The 19,133-nt window shown below is 57.9% G+C and overlaps 1 protein-coding gene across 1 annotated transcript; it reads left to right on the plus strand.

The window, feature by feature from the left end:
* The first annotated feature begins 1,070 nt into the window (after positions 1-1,070).
* Positions 1,071-11,163, plus strand: LOC128843095 (uncharacterized). The gene is made up of 9 exons (XM_054039639.1): positions 1,071-2,480; positions 6,183-6,399; positions 6,597-6,728; positions 7,138-7,293; positions 7,636-7,749; positions 8,815-8,915; positions 9,889-9,961; positions 10,244-10,312; positions 10,918-11,163. The coding sequence occupies exons 1-9, from the start codon at positions 1,071-1,073 to the stop codon at positions 10,953-10,955; spliced, it is 2,310 nt and encodes a 769-aa protein (XP_053895614.1). The 3' UTR covers positions 10,956-11,163.
* Positions 11,164-19,133: the final 7,970 nt, after the last annotated feature.

Genomic DNA, 19,133 nt, shown 5'->3' on the forward strand with positions numbered 1-19,133 from the left:
AAACAGCTGTTAGGTGGGGGTACTATGGTGATGAGGCCACATAAGTACCACAGGTAGGGTGGGAACTTCTCTGTACCACTGCTATCCCTTCCCTGGGTTTTTGCCCCTTCTTTTCACCTACACCCCCAAATCTCCCCCTTTTCTGAATGTAACATTGGCTCAAAGGGCTTGGCTGTATGTTTTCTGAGTCCCCTGTGTTCGCTCTAAAACAACTCCCTCCCCCTGCCCCCAGATTCCTGTTTTACAGGCTAGACATTCAGATCATTAATTTAATCACCAGCTCTTCCTTACCTTCATTGCCTCACCTCTGTTTGCAAAGAAAACACTGATTCCCTGCTCCAAGGTGACCAGATGTCCCAGTTTTATAGGGACAGTCCTGATTTTGGGGTTTTGTCTTATACAGGCACCTATTACCCCCCAACCCATCCTGATTTTTCACACTTGCTGTCTGGTCACCCTGCCCCTGGGGGGGGGGGACAAGTGGGGAATTTGCCCCAGGCCCCACAGGAGAATATAGTATTCTATAATATTGCAACTTTTTTTATGGAAGGGGCCCCCAAGATTGCTTTGCCCCAGGCCCCCTGAACCCTCTGGGCAGCCAGCCGCATCCCATCCCCGAGAACTGGAAGGGACCTGGAAAGGTCATCGAGTCCAGCCCCCTGCCCCAGATCCCTAAGTGGCCCCTCAAGGATTGAACTCGCAACCCTGGGTTTAGCAGGCCAATGCTCAAACCACTGAGCTCTCCCGGCCCCTGGCTCCCGCTGCAGCGCCCGGGCTGGGCTGTGGCTAGAGCCCAGTGGCGCCCCCGCCCGCAGGCAACGAGCGGCCTGGCCCATGCGGAGAGACCCCGCCCACTCCCATTGGACAAGGCAGTTTCCGTCGCGCAGCGATCCCCATTGCTATTGGTGAGTCATTGGCACGTGCTCAGGAGCGCTGCGCGGTGACTGGCTGAGGGGATAGAGTGCGCTGATTGGTGGCCAGGCGCCCAATAGCCTTGAGACGCGGCGTACGAAAGCGAGGCGGGCGGCGGGTTCCCCATCCCCGGGGCGCCGCTGGGAGCCGGGCGCGGCATGAAGGACCCGCAGCCCCCGCCCGGGGCCGAGCCCGAGCCCGCGTGGAGCGGCCCGGGGAGCCCCGCGCGTGGCGCTGCCCACGGGCCCGGGTCCCGGCCCGACGGCGGGGGCGGGGGCGAGGCGGCCGCGTGGGAGGGGCGCGGGGCCCGCGGGCCGCGGCACCTGAGCCCGGTGTGGGAGGAGGAGCCGGAGCCCGCGGGAGCGGCCCCGGCCCCGGCCCCGTCCCCCGAGCTGCCCCAGCGGGGGCGGCTCCGGCTGGGCTGCGGCTCGCCCGAGACCCCGCTCTTCCGCAGCTTCTTCGCGGAGGAGTGCCTGGCCATCGCGCGGCAGCTGCAGCTGCAGCTCTCCGGCATCGAGGCGGAGCCCCTGCCCCTGGAGACCTCCTGGGCTCTGGGGGGCGAGCGGCCCGGGCCCCCGGCGCCGCCCCGCTCAGACCAGCCGGGTCGGGAGCCGCTCGCTCCCCGGCGGGAGGAAGAGGGGCTACGGGCCCGGGGGCCCGGCTGCCAGAGCCCGGGGGCAGTGGAAGTCCCGCCCGCCGGGTCCGGGGGAGCCGCCCCAGCCCAGGGCACAGAGCCCGAGCACGGGGGGCTGCTGGGCCCGCAGGCGCCAGATGCTCTGAACCTCACCGTTGAGCTCCAGGGGTCTGGGCACACCAGTGCGTCCCTTAGGCAGGTAACATTTGAGGTCTCTGCTGCTAACCAGCTGGGCTCCACTGTGACCTTGCCTGTGGAAAGGGAGCACCTGGCTGACCAGTCCGAGGTGGAGGATCTAGAGCGGAGCAGGTCTGCTTATAGAACCCATGAGCTGGAAATCCTAGCCAACGAAAGCACCGTTTCTTTAGGCTCCAGCTCCTTTGCAACCTCCACTCCGCTGATGGGCCCAGCAAAGTTTCACTTTGTGACAGGGAGTCCCCTAGGAGATGATTTGGAACAGAGGGACCCAAACTCCTCTAGACGTTCAATGCCAAGAGAGCTAACCTGCCCAAGTCAGGCTGGCTCCAAATCTGCAGCACCCAAGGTAACCCAGATCGCCATGCCCAAGTGCGGGAACCTACCTGAAGAAGAGTCCCGTGGCAAGGTCTGTCTCAAACCACCTCGGAAGAGTACTGCATTGCCTGTCTCTTCCAGAAGCTATACCAGTACTGAAGGCCAAGCTGCTATCAAATCACTGCCCCTGGCCTTTACCACCCCAAGAGCAAGTAGGAGTCTGGCCCTCGCTTCCTTTGAATCTCGGAGAGCTTCTCGGGAGCTGCTGAGAGCAGGCCTGCCTCCGAGGAGCAGAGGCATCGCCTCCGAGGGGAAAGCAACAAGACTGTCTCTGGGTAACTCCGGGCCCAGCCTGCAGAAAGCAGCTGCCACTGGAAAAACAAGCCCGGGATCCAACGTGGAGACCCAGCCTGCTGCCCAAGTAAGTGGTGGGGGTGCTACAGCATTACTGCTGACTAATAATGCCAAGTGCCTCTTCCAACTGCCCCTTACTTCAGTATCCCATGGGAGCAACATGAGGGAGGGACCAAGGTGCTATTTCAGATTTGGTGGGGGGGAGCAAATTTAATCGTGATTCCAAGGGCTACTTAGGCACCTGGGAACTCTAGGGGGTGTGGGGTTTTTTTTTTGTTTTTTGGGGGGGGTTTTTTTGCAGGTAACTTAGAAATTAGCTGATAGGGATTAGATGTTTTTTAAAAAAAGAAATATTAGACCCACTTAGCTCTAATATGAACATTCTCAGCGTCTGACGAAATGGGTATTCACCCACGAAAGCTTATGCTCCAATACATCTGTTAGCCTTAAAGGTGCCACAGGACTCTCTGTTGCTTTTTACAGATCCATCCTATAGCGGGGTTTCCCTGTATCATGAGACTCATGGCAAAAATCACAAGCCTTGGTAACACTGCTTTTACTTCTGTTTAAAGGCTAGTTACTTTCCAGAAGGCTCTTAAGCACAACACTACAGCAACTGAGTTGCAGTTCTCACAGCAGAATATTTTAAATCAAACACCAAGAAAATTCAGCGTTTTAAAGTTGGGGGGGGGGGAAATTGACACTTCTGAGGTATATCAGGGCAACTGCAGGCAGGACAGGAAAATAAACAGGCACAGGAGCTCTGGACAGCTCTTCCTTTAGAAAGAGAGTTGGAGGGTCAAATCTTCTAGTGCTTAATCCAGTAAAACGTCTGTTGCCATCAGTGCCTCCACTCATACATATCACATGTTCACTGATGTTTATAACATGTATGGTCAATAACTATACACTTCATGCTTAAATATCTGAGCCATCTTATCCAGAGTCACACAGCTTAGATGCATTGGCTCAGGGACTGGCTTGTCTGGCATATTTTGAACGGTGCTGAGCACACAGATGGTGCCCAGTGAATAACACAAATCATGACAATAATCGTTGACTTTATGGTGTGGAAGTACAGACTCTGTAGATGCAGTTTCTGTTCTTTGTTCTGGAATTGGCCTGGATACAGCTGAAACCCTAAGAATTTGAGACATAAACACATCTGATACTCAGACGACGCTCTCTGATCCCTTCCTTTTCTCAAACGCAGAACAAACAATGACTGAACAAAATGGTGTTCAGTTAAAATGTAAAATTGCCCAGCAGCCATTGCTCTACAACCCAGCCTGGGGCAGAACCTGCCACCCCTTGGGAGTTAAGTGAGCTCCTCTCATCTGACTCTCATTCTCCATCCTTCCTGACCTCTGTGCTGCTTTTCATACTGTCAGCCATGACCTCTATCCTAACCTCCTGGGACCATTTGCCAGAGTCTTAGAGAACTGGCTGCCTTGGTTTTGGTCCCATCTATCAGAGTCCTTTCTCTCTCTCTTCCCCCCCGCCTCACCCAGCATACAGCAGAGAGCGGCTGGTCTGCTGAATAGGGAACTAGCCCTGAAAAACCTGGGTTCTACTCCCGCCTTCGGACTTCCTGTCTGACCCCAGGCCAGTGCTTTAAGGACAAAATTTCTAAGGTTTTTAGACACCCAAAGATGCTGCTAGGTATCTAGCGGGGTTTACAAAGCACCAAAACTTCTAAGTGCATTTGAAAATCTCAGAAGGTGCCTAAAAAAACAGGGAGTCTGGTGGCACCTTAAAGACTAATAGATTTATTTGGGCATAAGCTTTTGTGGGGTAAAAAACCTGCACCTAAATACCTTTGAAAATCTGGCCTTTAGTCTGTGTGTGCCTCAGTGCCCCTTCTGTACAATGGGGATAATAGCCCTGCTCTACCTCGCTGAGGGGCTGGGAGGAGAAATAGGTTACGCGTTGTGAGGCGCAGCCTCAGATACTATGGTGATGAGGCTACATAAGTACCTCAAGTAGCGTGGGCACTTCTCTCTACACTGCTAGCCCTTTCCTGGGTCTGACCTCTTCTTTTCACCTACACCCCAAACCTCCCCCTTTTCTGAATGTAACGTAGGCTCAGTGCTTTGCTGTATTTTCTTCTGAATCCCCTGTTCTCTCTGACACAACCCTTCCTCCCTCCCTCTCCCCCCTCCATGGAGGGATTCCTCTTACACCTGAACTTCCAGACCCTTCATTTAATCACCAGCCTTTCTTATCTCAATCACCTGGCCTCTGCTTGTAAACAAAACACTGACTCCCTGCCCCAGGGCACCTCTCCTCTGCACAACTTATATTTCACACCAAGGCTGTATCTACACTGCCACTTTCAGCGCTAAAACTTAAATCATTCAGGGACAAAAGTTTTAGCACTGAAAAGCGCTAGTATAGACCATGCTTTTGCTGCTCCCGGCGATAAAGCTACCAGCCCTCATTCGTGGTGGTTATTTTGTATGGCCGGAGGGAGAGCTCCCCCCCCCCCCCCCCCCAAAAAAAAAAAAAAAAAAAAAAAGCGTGATGACACAGTCTGGCCGTGCTGTAAGTGGGCAGTGTAGACCTGCCCTAATCCTGTGCTGTAGTTAAGAGTTCTACCTGGGAGCTTGCAGACCTCCTGTATGAAACGCAGAGGGGGGCTCCCACCATTCCCTGCACCCCCTAATTGGCACCCTTGGGAGGAACGTGCTCATGTTTCTGTTAGAATAACTGAACTGAGGAGAGAGAGTTAAGCCAGGAGCTGGGGAGAAGACACTGAGTCAGGGAGGCTGCGCCTCTCTTGCTCCACCCACAAGCTGGATCCACTGAGGATAGGGAGAATGCGGGTTGCCCAATCAGTCCTTGGAGGAGCTGGAAGACTCCTTCCTAAGGGATGTCTACCATTGTGCTTCAGAGCATGTCTGCCTGGGGTGGGTAAGGAGTTACTCCATAATTCCTCACAAGGGGCTCTCTCACTTTCTGAAGCACTTGGTACAGGTACAGGATACTGTCAGAGGGGATGCTGGACCTTGGTCTGTCTACACAGCAAAAGCTGTGCATGGCCAGCCTACCTGAGCCGGATTGAATCTAGGTGACATGGGTGGCAGACCTACTACTGTTGCGGGGGAGACCTGAAGGCAAAGCTGCCCTGCCAGCTCAGGAAGGATGAATGTGAAGTTAGAGGTGGGGGACAATGACTCATGTTGACTCTTAGAACAGCCTGGTTTGGATCTGTGAACTGGGGGGCCTTGTGGTGGAGCTAGGAGTTGGTGAGATGGTTAGTTTGAGGAAAGCTGGTACAGGTGGGTGGATACTAAGACTGGGGCTATGGGCCTCTCAAAAGCTGGCCGAGGCTTAACCCCTAGATGTGGGTGATGACTCCACTGTGGAAGCTCCCCATGCAGGGGGAGCCTGGGCAGTCGCACAAGGAGTAGCAGGGTGAGCAGAGGGCCTGGGACTGGCCATCTGCAGGTTCCTGGTGCTTCTCTGGGGAGCTGTTTTATTGCTGTTGTGACGCTATGGTGGCTCCAGAAATGCCATTTCAGAGGGGGTGCTCCTTCTGTGGTGGGGGGCGGGAGTGAGCCACAGACTTCAGGCCAGGGGGCGTTCAGGAGGCAGAGGAGTCCACCAGAGCATCCCCTGGGCTGGCTGCTGTTCTGGAGGTGGGATTGGACAGACTCCAGTTCTGAGCCTGCGTCTGAATGGTAGCAGGGGAGGGGGCAGGAGAGGCCTGGCCTGCCTCCCTGCTTGCCACCAGGGTCTAACCCATGGCTCATCCGTCTGGCTCTAGCTCCCTGCCAGCGGCACTGTGAAGCAGAGTGCTACAAAGCTACCTTGCAGTGAGAAGTGCCCCTCATCCCTCCAGCCTCCTACCAAAGTCCCAGGACTCAGCAGCAGCAGCAGCAGCAGACCCTTGCTCATGGGATCCCGAGTTTCTCTGGGTCCAGGGATCCTCTGCACGAGCAAAGGGGCTGGAGCTCCGGGAACCAAACTCCCAACTTACCCAGGTGAGCACTCAATGGAAGGAAGCCAGTAGAGTTGTGGGGGGGGGGGGGGGGGGGGCAGGAAGGGGATGGGAAGGAGGGTCTGACCTGATGGGGAGGCCATCTGCTCTCTGTGGCAGTGCCCTGGCTGGACTTTTCAGCTCCCCTGGCTGCCCTTGGGGGCTGTGAAATCCTTGTTCTCCTTTCCTTCTCTTCCCCAGGTACCAGGCTAAGACTAATGAAGCCCAGACCCAGCAGCATGCAGCACATCAATGGGACCCTGCAGCCAGCATGCACTCTTCCCACTGGGCAGCCAGGAGCCAGATCCAGCCCCCAGGACAAAGAGACGGAAAGTAACTGCCTGTAATCCTGCTGCGTGCAGAGCAGGGAGCTCCGGTAGTGCTGCAGGCAGGGAGCAGCGTTATGGGGGAGCACCCCCAACGCTCATCTGGAGAGCAGCATGGGCTGGGAACGGAAGGTGCCTGCTCACTTGTCTTGGGAGTGCTGTCCTGGACCCTAGCTCCAGCTCCGTGGTGTTCTGTGAGCGGCCACAGCCTTGCTGGGCTTGCTGTGTGGTGGGAATGCTGCGTTCTGGGCAGGGGAGGCTGGGGGGTCCACGCTGGGGCAGTGTGAGAGGAGCATGGCTAAGCTCTGAGGCTGCATACGCACATGCTCCAGTCCCTGGCCGTGCTATTCTGGGGCCAGCCCCTCTGCAGCTGGCCTAGGTCTCCTCCAGGCTAACGCTCCTCACCTCCTCAGCAGGTGTCACCAAACCTGGCTGCAACAAGCTGCCTGTTCGAAGGGCTGCCACCGCTGCGATTCCCACCAGGGCTCCCCACTCCCGACTGAGACCAACAGGGAGGACAACAGCCTCCCCCAAAAGGCTCCCTTCCCCCAAGCGAGCTCGCCTAGGTAAAGGTAGGTCCGGGAGGGGAAGGGGCTCGCAGTCCTGGTGCCTCCCTGCTGCAGGCAGGGCTGGTGGACAGAGAGCTGCAGGGCCAGGTCAGATTATCCATCTCCTCCCGTCTTCAGAGAATCGGGCTGATTCCTGGGGTGTAGTGTGGATGCTGGGCTCCGCAAAGGGCTGCACAGTGGGAAGCAGAAGTGCTATTTTGAGCCTCCTTCCCCAGGGCCCTCCTGGGCTTTCCCAGCGTGGAGCTCCAGTCGAGGGCTCCATCATGGCATGCCCTGGTTAGGGCAGATCCCACTGGCTTGACGCTACCTGGGCAGAGGGTGACACCCTTCACCTTCGCTTTCTAGACACTAACTCAGCAGCAGCTGCCCAAGCCGTGGAGCCCAGTGGCGGAGAAGGGCTCTCTGTAGACACTGAGGACAAGCCAGTGCTGGCTGTGGGGCAAGACTGCACCAGTGCAGGTGAGCGAGCAGTTCAGTAGCTTTGGGATGCCACGAGACATGGTTAGCGGTTTTGGGGCTGGGTTCTTAGCAAAGGGAGCAGGAACTCCTGCCTGGGTGGTTCCTTGGCCAGGCCTGCTTCTCCCGGCGCTAAGGCTCAGCTTATCCTTCCATTGGAATTAGGGAACCTCTTGTGCGGGGCCCTGACATGGTTAGACAGCACACAAGCCTGGCATCTGTCATCCACCCCACCCCTTCAGTGCCGCTGTCCTGGGCCAGCCACTGGCTGTTTAAGGCTCCCACCTGCATTTGTGGCTCCTGAGATTCTCTGATGTGCTGGCCAGGGCTAAAGGAGTGGCAAATGGCATAGTGTGTTTGGGGCCCATCTCCACATCCTCTGTGGGCTCCTGGCGGGAGAGTGTGTGCTGAGCTCTGTTCCTGAAGGAGCAGAAAGGGACTGCGAATCTCTGCCAGTAAACAAAGGGAAACGTGGTTCCCTGACTAAGCCAGGGGACTGTTCCATATCGGCGGGTAGCAATCGATTTATCCGGTATCGACATATCGTGTCTTAACGAGATGCGATATATCGATCCCCGAACGCACTCGCCATCGACTCCGGAACTCCACCAGAGCGAGCGGCGGTAGCGCAGTCGACAGGGGAGCCGCGGCCTTTGATCCCGCACCGTGTGGATCCCAGGTAATTCGATCCAAGATACTTCGACTTCTGGAATTGCGTATCTTGGATCAATTTCCCTCCTCCCCCCCCCCCCCCCCAGTGTAGACCAGCCCTAAGCCTTGGTCGCCCCTTGGATGCCCGTGGGCAATTTGGGGGAAGTTTTAAGTGGTGCAGATGCAACTTCTTGCCAGTGGAGGGCAGCAGCATCCCAAGAAAATGCCCGGTGCTGGAACAAAGACTTGTCCTGTGCCCGTGAGTGGCAGCTGTTCAGACTGCAGCACTGGTGGGCAGGGAGTGCCTGGGACCCACCCCGATCCAGGTGCCTGGAGCAAGGCGTGGCGGGGGGGACGGAGGAGCAGGAGAGCGGATGGGCCTGGATGGTTCTGCACCATGTCTGAGTCTCTTTGCAGGTGGAATGGCCCAGCCTCAGACGGGTGGGAATTCCCCAGCTCCTCTCAGTTTCCTCCCTGACTCTGCCCTGGAGACTGGAGGTGCAGCGCCCTTCATGCAGGTAACAACCGTCCGTCTCCTGGCATCGCTCAGCACAGCTCTCACAAGGCGACTGGGTGCAGCGCAGCAGGGCCGGAGGAATGGCGGGATGAAGGAGGTGCTCTGTGGGTCTGGGATGGGCCCTGGGATACCTGAACCTTTAAACCACGGGCTCTTCAGGGCAGGGGCTCTCATGGCTTCCAGCCAGGCCGGGCATGAATGCAGAGCAGCTCCCAAAGCTGCCCCCTAGCAGCAGTGAGGTGAGACTTGGAGGGGAAGGAAGAGCTTCGGAGCATTCTCCTCTCCTTGAACTTCCACCCTTAGTCATCCCAGTGCTGCTCTCAGCAGTGGCTCCCTACTCCACAGAGCCCTGGAGCCGTGCACTCGTCCTGCTAATGAAAGCCCGGCCTGGGAGTGGCCTGGGTGTGTGAGCTGCTGCTCCCTCTGCAGCCCTGACCTCCCCTGACCAGTCTCCCCAGTGGGAGATGCTGGTGGCCACAGGGAACAGAAATTTCATAGGAACTGGGCACAGGCTCTGCCGCAAGGGGGAGGAGTGAGCAGCCCTGACGAAGTGCAGGACCATTGCTTAGACTTGGCCCTGCCCAGACATGTGCCCTGTTCACACGCAGCAGACGGACCACAAGCCAAGCAGATGGGAACCGTGTTCTTCTAAATGCTTGGGAGGTGCCGGGCACTGTGGTGATGGAGCCATGTCCGCGCTCTGCCATCTCCCCTATGCAGTGCCATGTCCACCTCTGGTGCTCAAAGCTCCCGCTTCCCAAGGAATTACTTCCATCGGGCATGTGCCAGCTACAGACTGTCTTGATGCAATGGGCTGTTCCGGTCCCCTCCTGGGTGGAGCTGGACACCAGGGTCCCCCTATGAAACTCTGCTCCTGACCCCTGCAGCATCAAAGTGCACTGGGCAAGGGGCAGCAGAACGGCTCGTAGCTTGCCGGCTTCCCTGGTTGGTGGTGAACAGCCTTTCTCCGTCAGCTTCCAGATCAGCTGCTCTCCCAGGAGCTGCAGAGAGTGAGGAGTGAGCTGCAGAGAGTGAAGAATGAGCTTGGTATGTGGGGCAGAAACCCCTCCCCCTCCTAGCGGTGCCATGCGGGAGCTGGAGCGCTGCTGCTGAAGCATGGCCCTGGGGTGGGGAGCCCCCTCCAGTTCCTGGGAGCCCCAGCGCCCGTGCTGCAGTTGGGCACTCAGACCTTGTGTCCCTACCCCATGCGGTGGGAACCACCACCAGAATCCTGCGCTCGGGCTCCCTTCCCCTCTGCCCAGCAAGCATCCTTGCAGCGCACTCTATCGGGCTGGCTGGGCACACACTGACCTCTCCCCTGTTCTTCAGCTGCAAGAGATGCCCAATGTGAAGCCTATCGAAGGACGATCTCCTCCCTGGAGGCTCAGCTGAGGGCAGGTAGGTGATCCCCCTCCTCTGACAGTGGCCATGCCCCTGGAAATCCCTCTTGCCAACCTTCCCAAAGCCCCCTCCTTGCCTGAGGAAAGGTGGCGCTGTGAGCCCATCGCACGGGGGGAATTAGTCCCACAGCCTAGCAGCTGGAGCAGTGTGTGTGGGGTCACCCCACGAGCTCACTGTGGACCAGAGCCAGTGAGTGCAGCCCCTGCCCCCGGGGCAGACAGACCATGCGCTTCTTTACAGCAACCAAGGTGAGGTGCTGGCTGTAGCCCAATGCCTCCTGCCCCTGCAGAGAGTTGGCTCAGGAGCTGGGAGCATCTTTTCTCGTACCAGCCTCCCTGGGCTGGGGTTCCTGGTCTTTCCCTCGCGGGTGGGCCAGACGGCACTGAAGTCTCCGTCTGTGCCCTTCCTGTAGGCAACGGGAGCACCTTTGTGCGGACTAGGCCAGCCGTTAAGGGTTCGTGCTACCGGGCAGCTGGCCACGGTGCCAGCTGTTCTCCCTGCCCCAGGCCCAGGCATGTGCTGAAGTGACAGAAGTGAGCAGCAGTGACTCGCTGTCAGTGTCTTTTGTCCCATGATGCCCCTGTTTGTTCCCCCTCCCCCAGGCTCCCTCTCACAGGACTGTGCCTTGGAAGACAAGTGACAGCGAAGCATGGAGGGCCTGCGTCTGCCTCTCTAGCAGGCTCCTCGGAGAGGTGCACTGCTCTGGAGAGCCTGAAGGAAAACCCTGCAGCCCAGCGCCTGGAGCGAGCGGTGACTGTTCACACAGACACCTGCGGGGGGAATTCTTAATTGTGGCTTTTTTGTTTTTGTTTTTTTAAAGGTAAATAAAGTTCTCTTCCTTCCCCTTGGTGCTGTGTGGAGCCCTCCTCTTGCTCCCCTTGGCGTGTGTTACTCTGCTGGCTGGGGGGCATGCAGCTCCTAGCTGGAAAGAGCCCCCCAGGCTGCAGCCAGCGCCCAGCACAGGAAGCACCACTCCTGGGGTTGGACGTGGCCCTCTTGCAAACTGGGTCCTGTTGTGCTGCCTTGGGGCAAGACCTGTGACGCCTGTGGTACGTGGGGTCCCATAGTGCAGCTCACCTGCCTGCCCTGGGCACAGCTCCCTTGTCACAGCTTCCCTCTGAGGCCCTTACAGGTGTGGTGTGAGGCATGGACCCTTGGGCTGTGGGTCCCCCTGTGGCCCTCACTCACATCACAGTGTCTGTCGGGTGGGCAGGGAGCGAGGACACTGGCTCCAGCAGTGCCAGCTGCTTGGGCTTTAAGGAATCCTCCTCTTCACTCTGCCTTGAGGGCACCTGTCTCTCCCAGCCCTGGTTCTGACCCAGCCAGCCAGCACCTGGGGGTGGGGGGGAGGAGAGGCCACAGGCCCCTCCCTTCCTTAGTGCCTAGTCCCACATCACTCTCACTTCCTCCCGTTAGAGGAAATGTCCCAGGGTGGCAGCCAGCATGAGGTCACCACAGCATCTTCCAAGCCTCCTGCAGCTGAACTGAGAGTGGGCGAAGCTTCTGCCACCAGCCAGTTCCAGCCTCAAGCTTGTGGAGGGGGAGACCGTGTGGGGCGGGGGGGAGGGAAGATGTCTTCCCTGCTGGGAATTCCTCTGCTGTCCCACTTGGAGACACGAGATAGAGGGGGAGGCCTACGTGTTCCTCTCCGAATTCTCTCCTGGAGTGGGGCATGCCTAGGCCTCTTGGGAGAGCGATTACTAATCCCTTCCTACGGGCAGGCAAACAGCCAGCGTGTCTCGTAGCATTAGCTGCCGGGCTAGGAAGGTCTGTGCAGCTGGGGCGTGGAGCCGCTGCCGTGAGGCAAGGAGGTGCCTGGCCTGCAGCCCCAGTTACTGTTACCTTCCTTCTGAGCTTTGCTTAGACCTCCATAGGTGCTGCGGCTGCCCCTTGTGCCCAGTCTTGGTTGTCTGGCAGAGGCTGGGCCTAGAAGGGAGCCAGCTAGTTCTGGTTCAAGCCGAAGAGGGCAGCGTTCTGTGGAACTGGCCTGGAAGGTGTGAGCACTCCCCAGTGTGTCTGCGGGCTGGCTTGACTCCTCCCTGCACTAGATTTCCAGGAGCATGCCCCCATAGCCAGCTCTTCACACTGTACCTGTGCCCTTTCCTGTGAGACCGCACCAGGGTGCTGCTTGCTGAAAAGCATGGGGGGGACCGTGGCTCTGCTGTCCCCCCAGCAAGGTTGGCTTGTTACCTGCACACATTAGGGCATTCCACCTTTTCCCAGGCTGTAGGGCTCCAGCTGTAACCTAGTTAATTTAGGCATCCCCACTTTTCCCAATTCATAAGGCTCCAGGTGAAAAGCACCTGCCCTTTCCCAATCTGTAGGGCTCCGGGTGTCACTACCCACCCCTTTTCCCTACATGTAGGGCTCGGGGTAAGTAACCTAGTCGATGTAAGTACCCACCCCCTTCCCTCTACATAGGGGTCTGGCATAAAATGTCCTGCACACCTGCAGAAGTAGTGTAGCAGTGAAAGCCTTACACAGTAATCTCCCAATCCTCTATTAACACTCACCAAGCAGAGCACACAGTCAGCACACAATGCCATGCTCACCAACCCTGATCACGCAGGCGGCCTTTCCCTGCTGGCCAGGCCAGGTTGGTCTCGTCTGGGTCCTAGTTGCTGCACATCACGGTTGTGCAGAGGATTCTTAACAGCTCTGACCTTGGGCTGAGTCTTGGGGGTGAGTTCTTCTTCCAGGTCATTCCTCCTTCTCTTCCCAGCTGGTCTCCTCCTTGGACCACAGTTTATACAGTGAAACTTCAATCCTGCGTATGCCCCCACAGCTGGCTCTTCATGCTGTACCTGTGCCCTTTCCTGTGACAGCTCCAGGGGACGGCTTGCGGGGGGTGAGCTGAAAAGCACTGGGGGGACTGTGGCTCAGAGGATGGCACAGCAGCACTTTGTGCTAGTCACTGTCCAGCCGGAACACGTGCCCTGAGCCTCGCTCCGGGGCTCAAATGGCTTCAGGCCTGGCTGTCTCTGACCTGCTGTGCCCGCAGTGCTTATCTGCCCTGGGCATGAGGCCGGAGGAAGCCAGGGCAGCTTCTCCCCTGTAGAATTTTGTCCCACTGAGCCTGGCCAGAGTCAGGAAGATCTGTCAGATGTGCAGCCTCAGCCAGCCCTAGTCTACAGGCTGTGGCACAGCTAGTGCTGTATCCGGCCAGGCCCTGGGTTCTTGGCTCCCTAGGCTTTGGCAGTAGAGCACGTCCAGCTGGTGCATGGCTGGGTGTTGCAGAAACACCAGAGGCTTGGACTGGCACCCTCAGGCCTGTTGGGTGGCCCTGCTTCCCAGCCATATTGTCAAATCCTGCTGGTCTGCTTTCTCCTAGCTCAGTGGTTCCCAAACTTTAACAGCCCGTGAACCCCTTTCACTAAATTGTGAAATCTCGTGAACCCCCTCCTAAAAATGAATATTTTCAGGGATTTAAGTTTAAATTTCCTCGGGCTCGGGCTAGGGTTCGGGCTGCCGGCTCCCCCGCTGACGGGGACAGGACTCGGGCTGCCAGCCCCAACTGCCCGGCCCTGCTCTCCCTGGGGCTCGGGCTGCCGGCTCCTGCGCTGGCCGCTGGGACTCAGGCTGCCAGCCCCAACTGCCCGGCCCCACTGTCCCTGGGGCTTGGGGTGTCTGCCCTGCAACCAGGTCCCACTTGCTGTCTCCAATGCCCGGGGTCCTCAGTCCGCCATTAGTGAAATTTTTCTGGCGAACCCCCTGTAATGTTCTGCCAACCCCCAGGGGTTCACGAACCCCAGTTTGGGAACCACTGTCCTAGCTTCTCCTTCGTCCACCTGCAGGGTTCCTCGTGCTGATGTGATTTCTCTCCAGGGCACTGCAGCTGGTCAAACTCGCCCACTGCTGCACTGGGTCTCTCTTCTCCCCTTGCGCTGGCTCCGAATTCCTCACTCCACAAGCCAGGAGCTGTGCCTGCTCAGTGGGGCCATCTTCTGGGGCTGCCTCTGAGCCTGTGCCCCACTCAGTCCCCTGGTCCTTGCCTGCCCTGCCCTCTGCTCTAGAGCTGGGGAAATTTCTGGGGAATTTTGCAGGGCCCTGAGCTTATTTGGCAAATAGATTAGGCCAAAATAAAGCAACTTTGGAAAAATTGAAACAACCCCCACCCCGGGCTTTGGTTTTTCACTTCAGTGTGTATGAAACCCACACAGTCATCTTCAGTGTGAACCAACGCCGGGTATTTTGGCTCAGAAGGGGGCTGAACCAGTCACTTATTCGATCAGCTCTTCGTTCCCTCCAGCTGTTGCGTAAGTACCCGGAACTCATCCTCCCTGCATGCAAGAGGGAACTGAAGGCAGCTGGGGTTGCCTTTGCCCCGCCTGCAGCACCCTGCTCCGGCTGCCTGTGGGGCCTGGGCTCTTGTGGGTAAAGCCCCCAGGCACAGATCAGCTGGCTGAGAGCAGGCTGGACGGCGCTGACTGAGCTGGTGTTGATTGTCATCAGTTCCCATGCTCTGCTCTCTGCTGTGGAAACAAAAAGGAAAGGGCCGGTTGCTGCCCCAAAGAGCACAAGCAGCCAGAGGACAAGGGAATGAGCCACTGGACCCTGGCCGTACCTTTGAAGTACCTGATGCTCCCACTGGCTCCTTGACCCACTAGTTAGCTAGCTGCCTTCTTGCAGGTCTTCAGAGGGCTGTGAATGCCGAGGGTCCTGTGCAGCGAGGGTGGCCTGGAAGCAAAGGCAGAGGTGCTCGTGGGAGCAGCGCCCGGCTAGAGGAACAAGGCTGGGAGCATGGGCAGAGCAGGGAATTCGGCTGCATGAGCAGGAGCTGCAGCTGTTGGGAAGGGAGGGCCTGACAGACTCCGGACTAACCCTTATGTTCTGAATCTAGCACCTTGGGGCCGAACGTCTGCAGCTTCCAGTGAGCCTGCTAGGGACATCTGCTGCTCCTGTACCACGAAGGCGTGTGGGATGGCTGGGCAGTTCTGTCACCAGAGCTAAGGGGGGGTTGGAGCGGTTGCCCTGAGCCAAGGGAAGGGTGCTGCAGGCTGTGAATGCTCACGTGACTGCTCAGCGTGCAGGATAAAGGAGGGGGAAGTGGGTCCTTGCACCTCATGGGAGGTTAAAGTGGGAGAAGGGTCTGGGAATTACTGCCTGCTGTTATTACAGGAGCAATGCCATAAGATGCGTTCCCTTTGCTGGCAGGTAAACCTGCCCCCCGCCAGCCCATGATCCCTGCCAGAGGCGCCCTGCTGAAGGACAAGGAACTTGTGCTCTGGCTACCTGCAGGGCCCTGCCCAAGGGGCCCTGAGCACCAGCTTGCACCAAGGGGTGGCGTTTGGTATGTTTCTCGGGCCTGGCACGTGCACATTGCCCCAGATGTATTTCTGGACCCTGCGGGCATTGCTTGAGAGAGTGCTTTTCCTTAGCTACAGCAAGAAAGGGGCCTCCCTCCCCGCCAGCCTCTGAGGACACAGGCTGCCAAGGGCTTTAACACTCCTGCTGCACCTATGCGAGAGGGCCCCCTTGCTGAGCTCCAGGCACCCGGGTGTTTCCTGGCTCTCAAGCATGTGCACACATGGCGCTGCTGCTGCGGGGCAGGGCTGGCGGTAAGCTGGAGTTGTGCTTTTCTTTTCCCCATTCTAGGCAGGTTTCCTTCCTTCTGAGCAGCGGGGAGCAGCTCTGGGACAGCGTCTGCTTGTCCCTCTGTATCTCAGCCAACACAGGAGGAAGTGTCTGTTTCTGCCCCTCTGGTCATGAGCCCAGAGTCCAGCCCAGCCGCAGCCCACCTCCAGCTGCGTGGGAAGAGGTCTGCAGTTAAGGGTGGGGCACTTTTGCTTCCCTTCCCTGTGACTCAGCTCTGCCCCAGGACAGACCGGGGGATTCTCAGCAGGTTTTGCTGTCTCTGCTTCCTGGAGCTGGCTCCTGAGCTCTGGGAAGTGTCTGGGCCCCCGGCCAGAAGGGCACAACGGGGGGCTGGCCTGGAGGCCTATGATGCGCACACACTGTTCAAACAGCAGTTGAGTTGGGGTAGCAGTGGTAGGAACCCGAAAGCCTGAGTGTGTCTGCACTGGAAATGCTGTAGTCTAGACCAGGGGTCGGCAACCTTTCAGAAGTGCTGTGCCGAGTCTTCATTTATTCACTCTAATCTAAGGTTTCGCGTGCCAGTCATACAGTTTAACGTTTTTAGAAGGTCTTTCTCTATAAGTCTATAATATAGAACTAAACTATTGTTGTATGTAAAGTAAATAAGGTTTTTAAAATGTTTAAGAAACTTCATTTAAAATTAAATTAAAATGCAGAGCCCCCTGGACTGGTGGTCAGGACCCGGGCAGTGTGAGTGCCACTGAAAATCACCTCGCATGCCGCCTTCGGCATGCGTGCCATAGGTTGCCTACCCCGGGTCTAGACCCTTACACAGCATTGGAAGGGGCAGTGGTTCTCAGACTTCAGTGCACTGCGACCCCCTTCTGACAAACATTACTACAAGCCCCCAGGAGCGCGGACCGCCTGCCTGAGCCCTGCTGCCCTGGGCGGGGATGGTGAGGGGCAAAGCTGAAGCCCAAGGGCTTCGGCCCCAAGTGGGTGGCCTATAATGTGAGCCTGCCCTCAGGGCTGAACCTAACGCCTGAGCCCTGCCCCCCCCCCAGGCATTGGGGCTCAGGCTTTGGCTTTGGCCCCAGCAAGTCTTGGGCCAGCCCCATTACAATGGGGTCTCGACCCACAGTTTGAGAACCGCTGCTTGCAGTGACCCCACTTCCGTGGAGCCAGGTGAGTGGGGAATCCTAGAGCAGGGCAGGGCAGCGGCAGCTCTACTCCAGGACACGGGCCGGCACAGGCCTGGGCGATGTTTCTCGCGTGCAGCCCAGGCCTCGCCGTCGCTAAGGCCGCAGGCCACTCAGCGTTTTGTTCCTGGAAGCGGTTCTCAGGCAGGGAAAGGGTGGCTCACTTCCCCCTGCGGCACCGCACATCTGAGCTGCCAGGACCAGCAGATGATGACACCATGGCACAGGTTGCATCAGTGGTAACACACGGCATTCTGGGAAGTGTAGTTCTGAGCTGGTCTGTGGGGCAAAGCTTTCGTTTTACAGGCAGCAGGTTTAAAACAAGCCTAGGGAAGCACTTCTTCCCTCAAAGCACAGTCGGCCTCTGGAGCCCATTGGCAGGGGACGTGGTGAAGGCTAAGGCTGTAATGGGGTTCAGAAAATAACTAGATACGCTCAAGGGGGACAGGTCCATCAAGGGCTAATAGCCAGGGGTCAGAGATGCAATCCCAAGATCTGGATGTTCCTAGCCTCTGACTGCCAGAAGCTGGGGTTGGACCACGTGATAACTGCCCTGTTCTGTTCATTCCCTCTGAAGTGCCTGGCCCTGGCCACTGTTGGATGACAGGACACGGGGCTAGATGGACCATGGGTCTGACCCAGTCTGGGCGCTGAGATGTTGGTAAAGATGTGTGGTGCTAGCGCTCTTGCTGCTCTAAGGGGCTCACAGGGCTAAACTGCGCTGAAGGAGCGGGGGCAGAGGTGAGGCGCAGGGGCAGCCCCGGTGCGTGCAGGGCCGCACACAAAGGACTGACAAGGCAGCCCTGCTGGAGTAGGGCCAAGGGGACTCCGGGCACCATTCTCTCTTCTTGCTCTGCAGAGGGAAGCGGGAGGTGAGTGAAGCAGGAATGCCACAGCCCTTCAGTCACACCCCCAGCCTCCCCCCCCACAGCTCTGCCAATGTCCCTCAGTCCCAGTGTGTAGCAGCCACGCCAGTCCTGCCCTCTCAGACCCCTAGTGCTCTTTTGAGCCTGGGGCTGGCACTGAGCTCTCGATCCGGGCTTGCAAAATGATAGTTGTCATGGCCCTGAAAAGTCACCTTGGGGCTAGCTTCACGGGAACCAGCAAACCCCCTAATCAGAGAGGCAGTTCCTACCAGAACCACGGCAGAGCTGTGCGGATGATGCAGGCTCCATCCCTGGGGCTGCATCACAGGACAGGACAGGAGAAGTTCAGGCAAGAGCTGGTTAAGCATCAAGACGCTCCAAGCTGGGATGGTGCCATGTTCGGCTGGGGCTGGGTGCTTTGGACGCAGGCAATTCCCCGCTCCTACCTAGAGCTGGCTGCAGAGCTCTGAGCGTTCCCGTGCTAGGTCTCCACTCCAGTCAGTGCTTCTGGGGCCTGGAGTGAAACCCACCACCATCATCACAGCCTAACGCAGAGAGACGCCAACGGAGCCCTCCCTCCCCCATTTATCCAGGCTTTACCCGCAGCCCCCAGGAGGTTTGTGGGTGGCAAATCTCAGGGTGCAGCACATTCCAGAGAGGGCAGGAAAACCACAGACTCTGCAGGAAGTGGAGGGAGGTGCAGGCAGAGGTGCTTTCCAGGCGTGGTGCTTTGGCAGCAGCAGAGACCCAGCCCCACCTGCTCCCATGGCACTTCCAGGCATCGACTTCTGGAGTATTTGGCAGGGCTGTCAAGGGATAAATAATCACCTCTTTGAAGTGGAGATGCCAATGGCCTCGGTCCAGCTCCTGCTGCTGCTCCTGTGGAGGAGTCGCAAAGGTCTTTACAGGTCAAATACAATTTCTCAAGCAACTCCCAGGCAAGTTCTCATCTGGGAGCTACCCAACCAGGTGGTGCGAAGGGAGGATCGGCCGGCACACACCCCTTCCCTAGTTCTGCAGGACCTGACTCCCAAATCCCGGGGCTAAGGGATTTCCTTACACCCCCTGAACTGCCCCCTCCTGTCCCCCGCGGTCAACTAGTTACAAGCAGGGTTGTTGATTTAGTCATTTTCCAACTAGATCTAGTTGCGCGGCTGATCCTACGTGGGCGGGGCCGAGGCGGAGCGGGGCGGGGCCAACGAGCCCCGCCCCCTCCTT

Source organism: Malaclemys terrapin, chromosome 9 (genome assembly GCF_027887155.1).
Source record: "Malaclemys terrapin pileata isolate rMalTer1 chromosome 9, rMalTer1.hap1, whole genome shotgun sequence".
NCBI classification, from domain to species: Eukaryota; Metazoa; Chordata; order Testudines; family Emydidae; genus Malaclemys; species Malaclemys terrapin.

Bases quoted from the DNA above. Each gene is read 5' to 3' on its own strand.
- LOC128843095 (XM_054039639.1), top strand. From the start codon at position 1,071: ATGAAGGACCCGCAGCCCCCGCCCGGGGCCGAGCCCGAGCCCGCGTGG. The intron at 6,400-6,596 runs GTGAGCACTCAA...TCTCTTCCCCAG, and splicing joins CAAACTCCCAACTTACCCAG to GTACCAGGCTAAGACTAATG. The intron at 10,313-10,917 runs GTAGGTGATCCC...CCCCTCCCCCAG, and splicing joins GGAGGCTCAGCTGAGGGCAG to GCTCCCTCTCACAGGACTGT.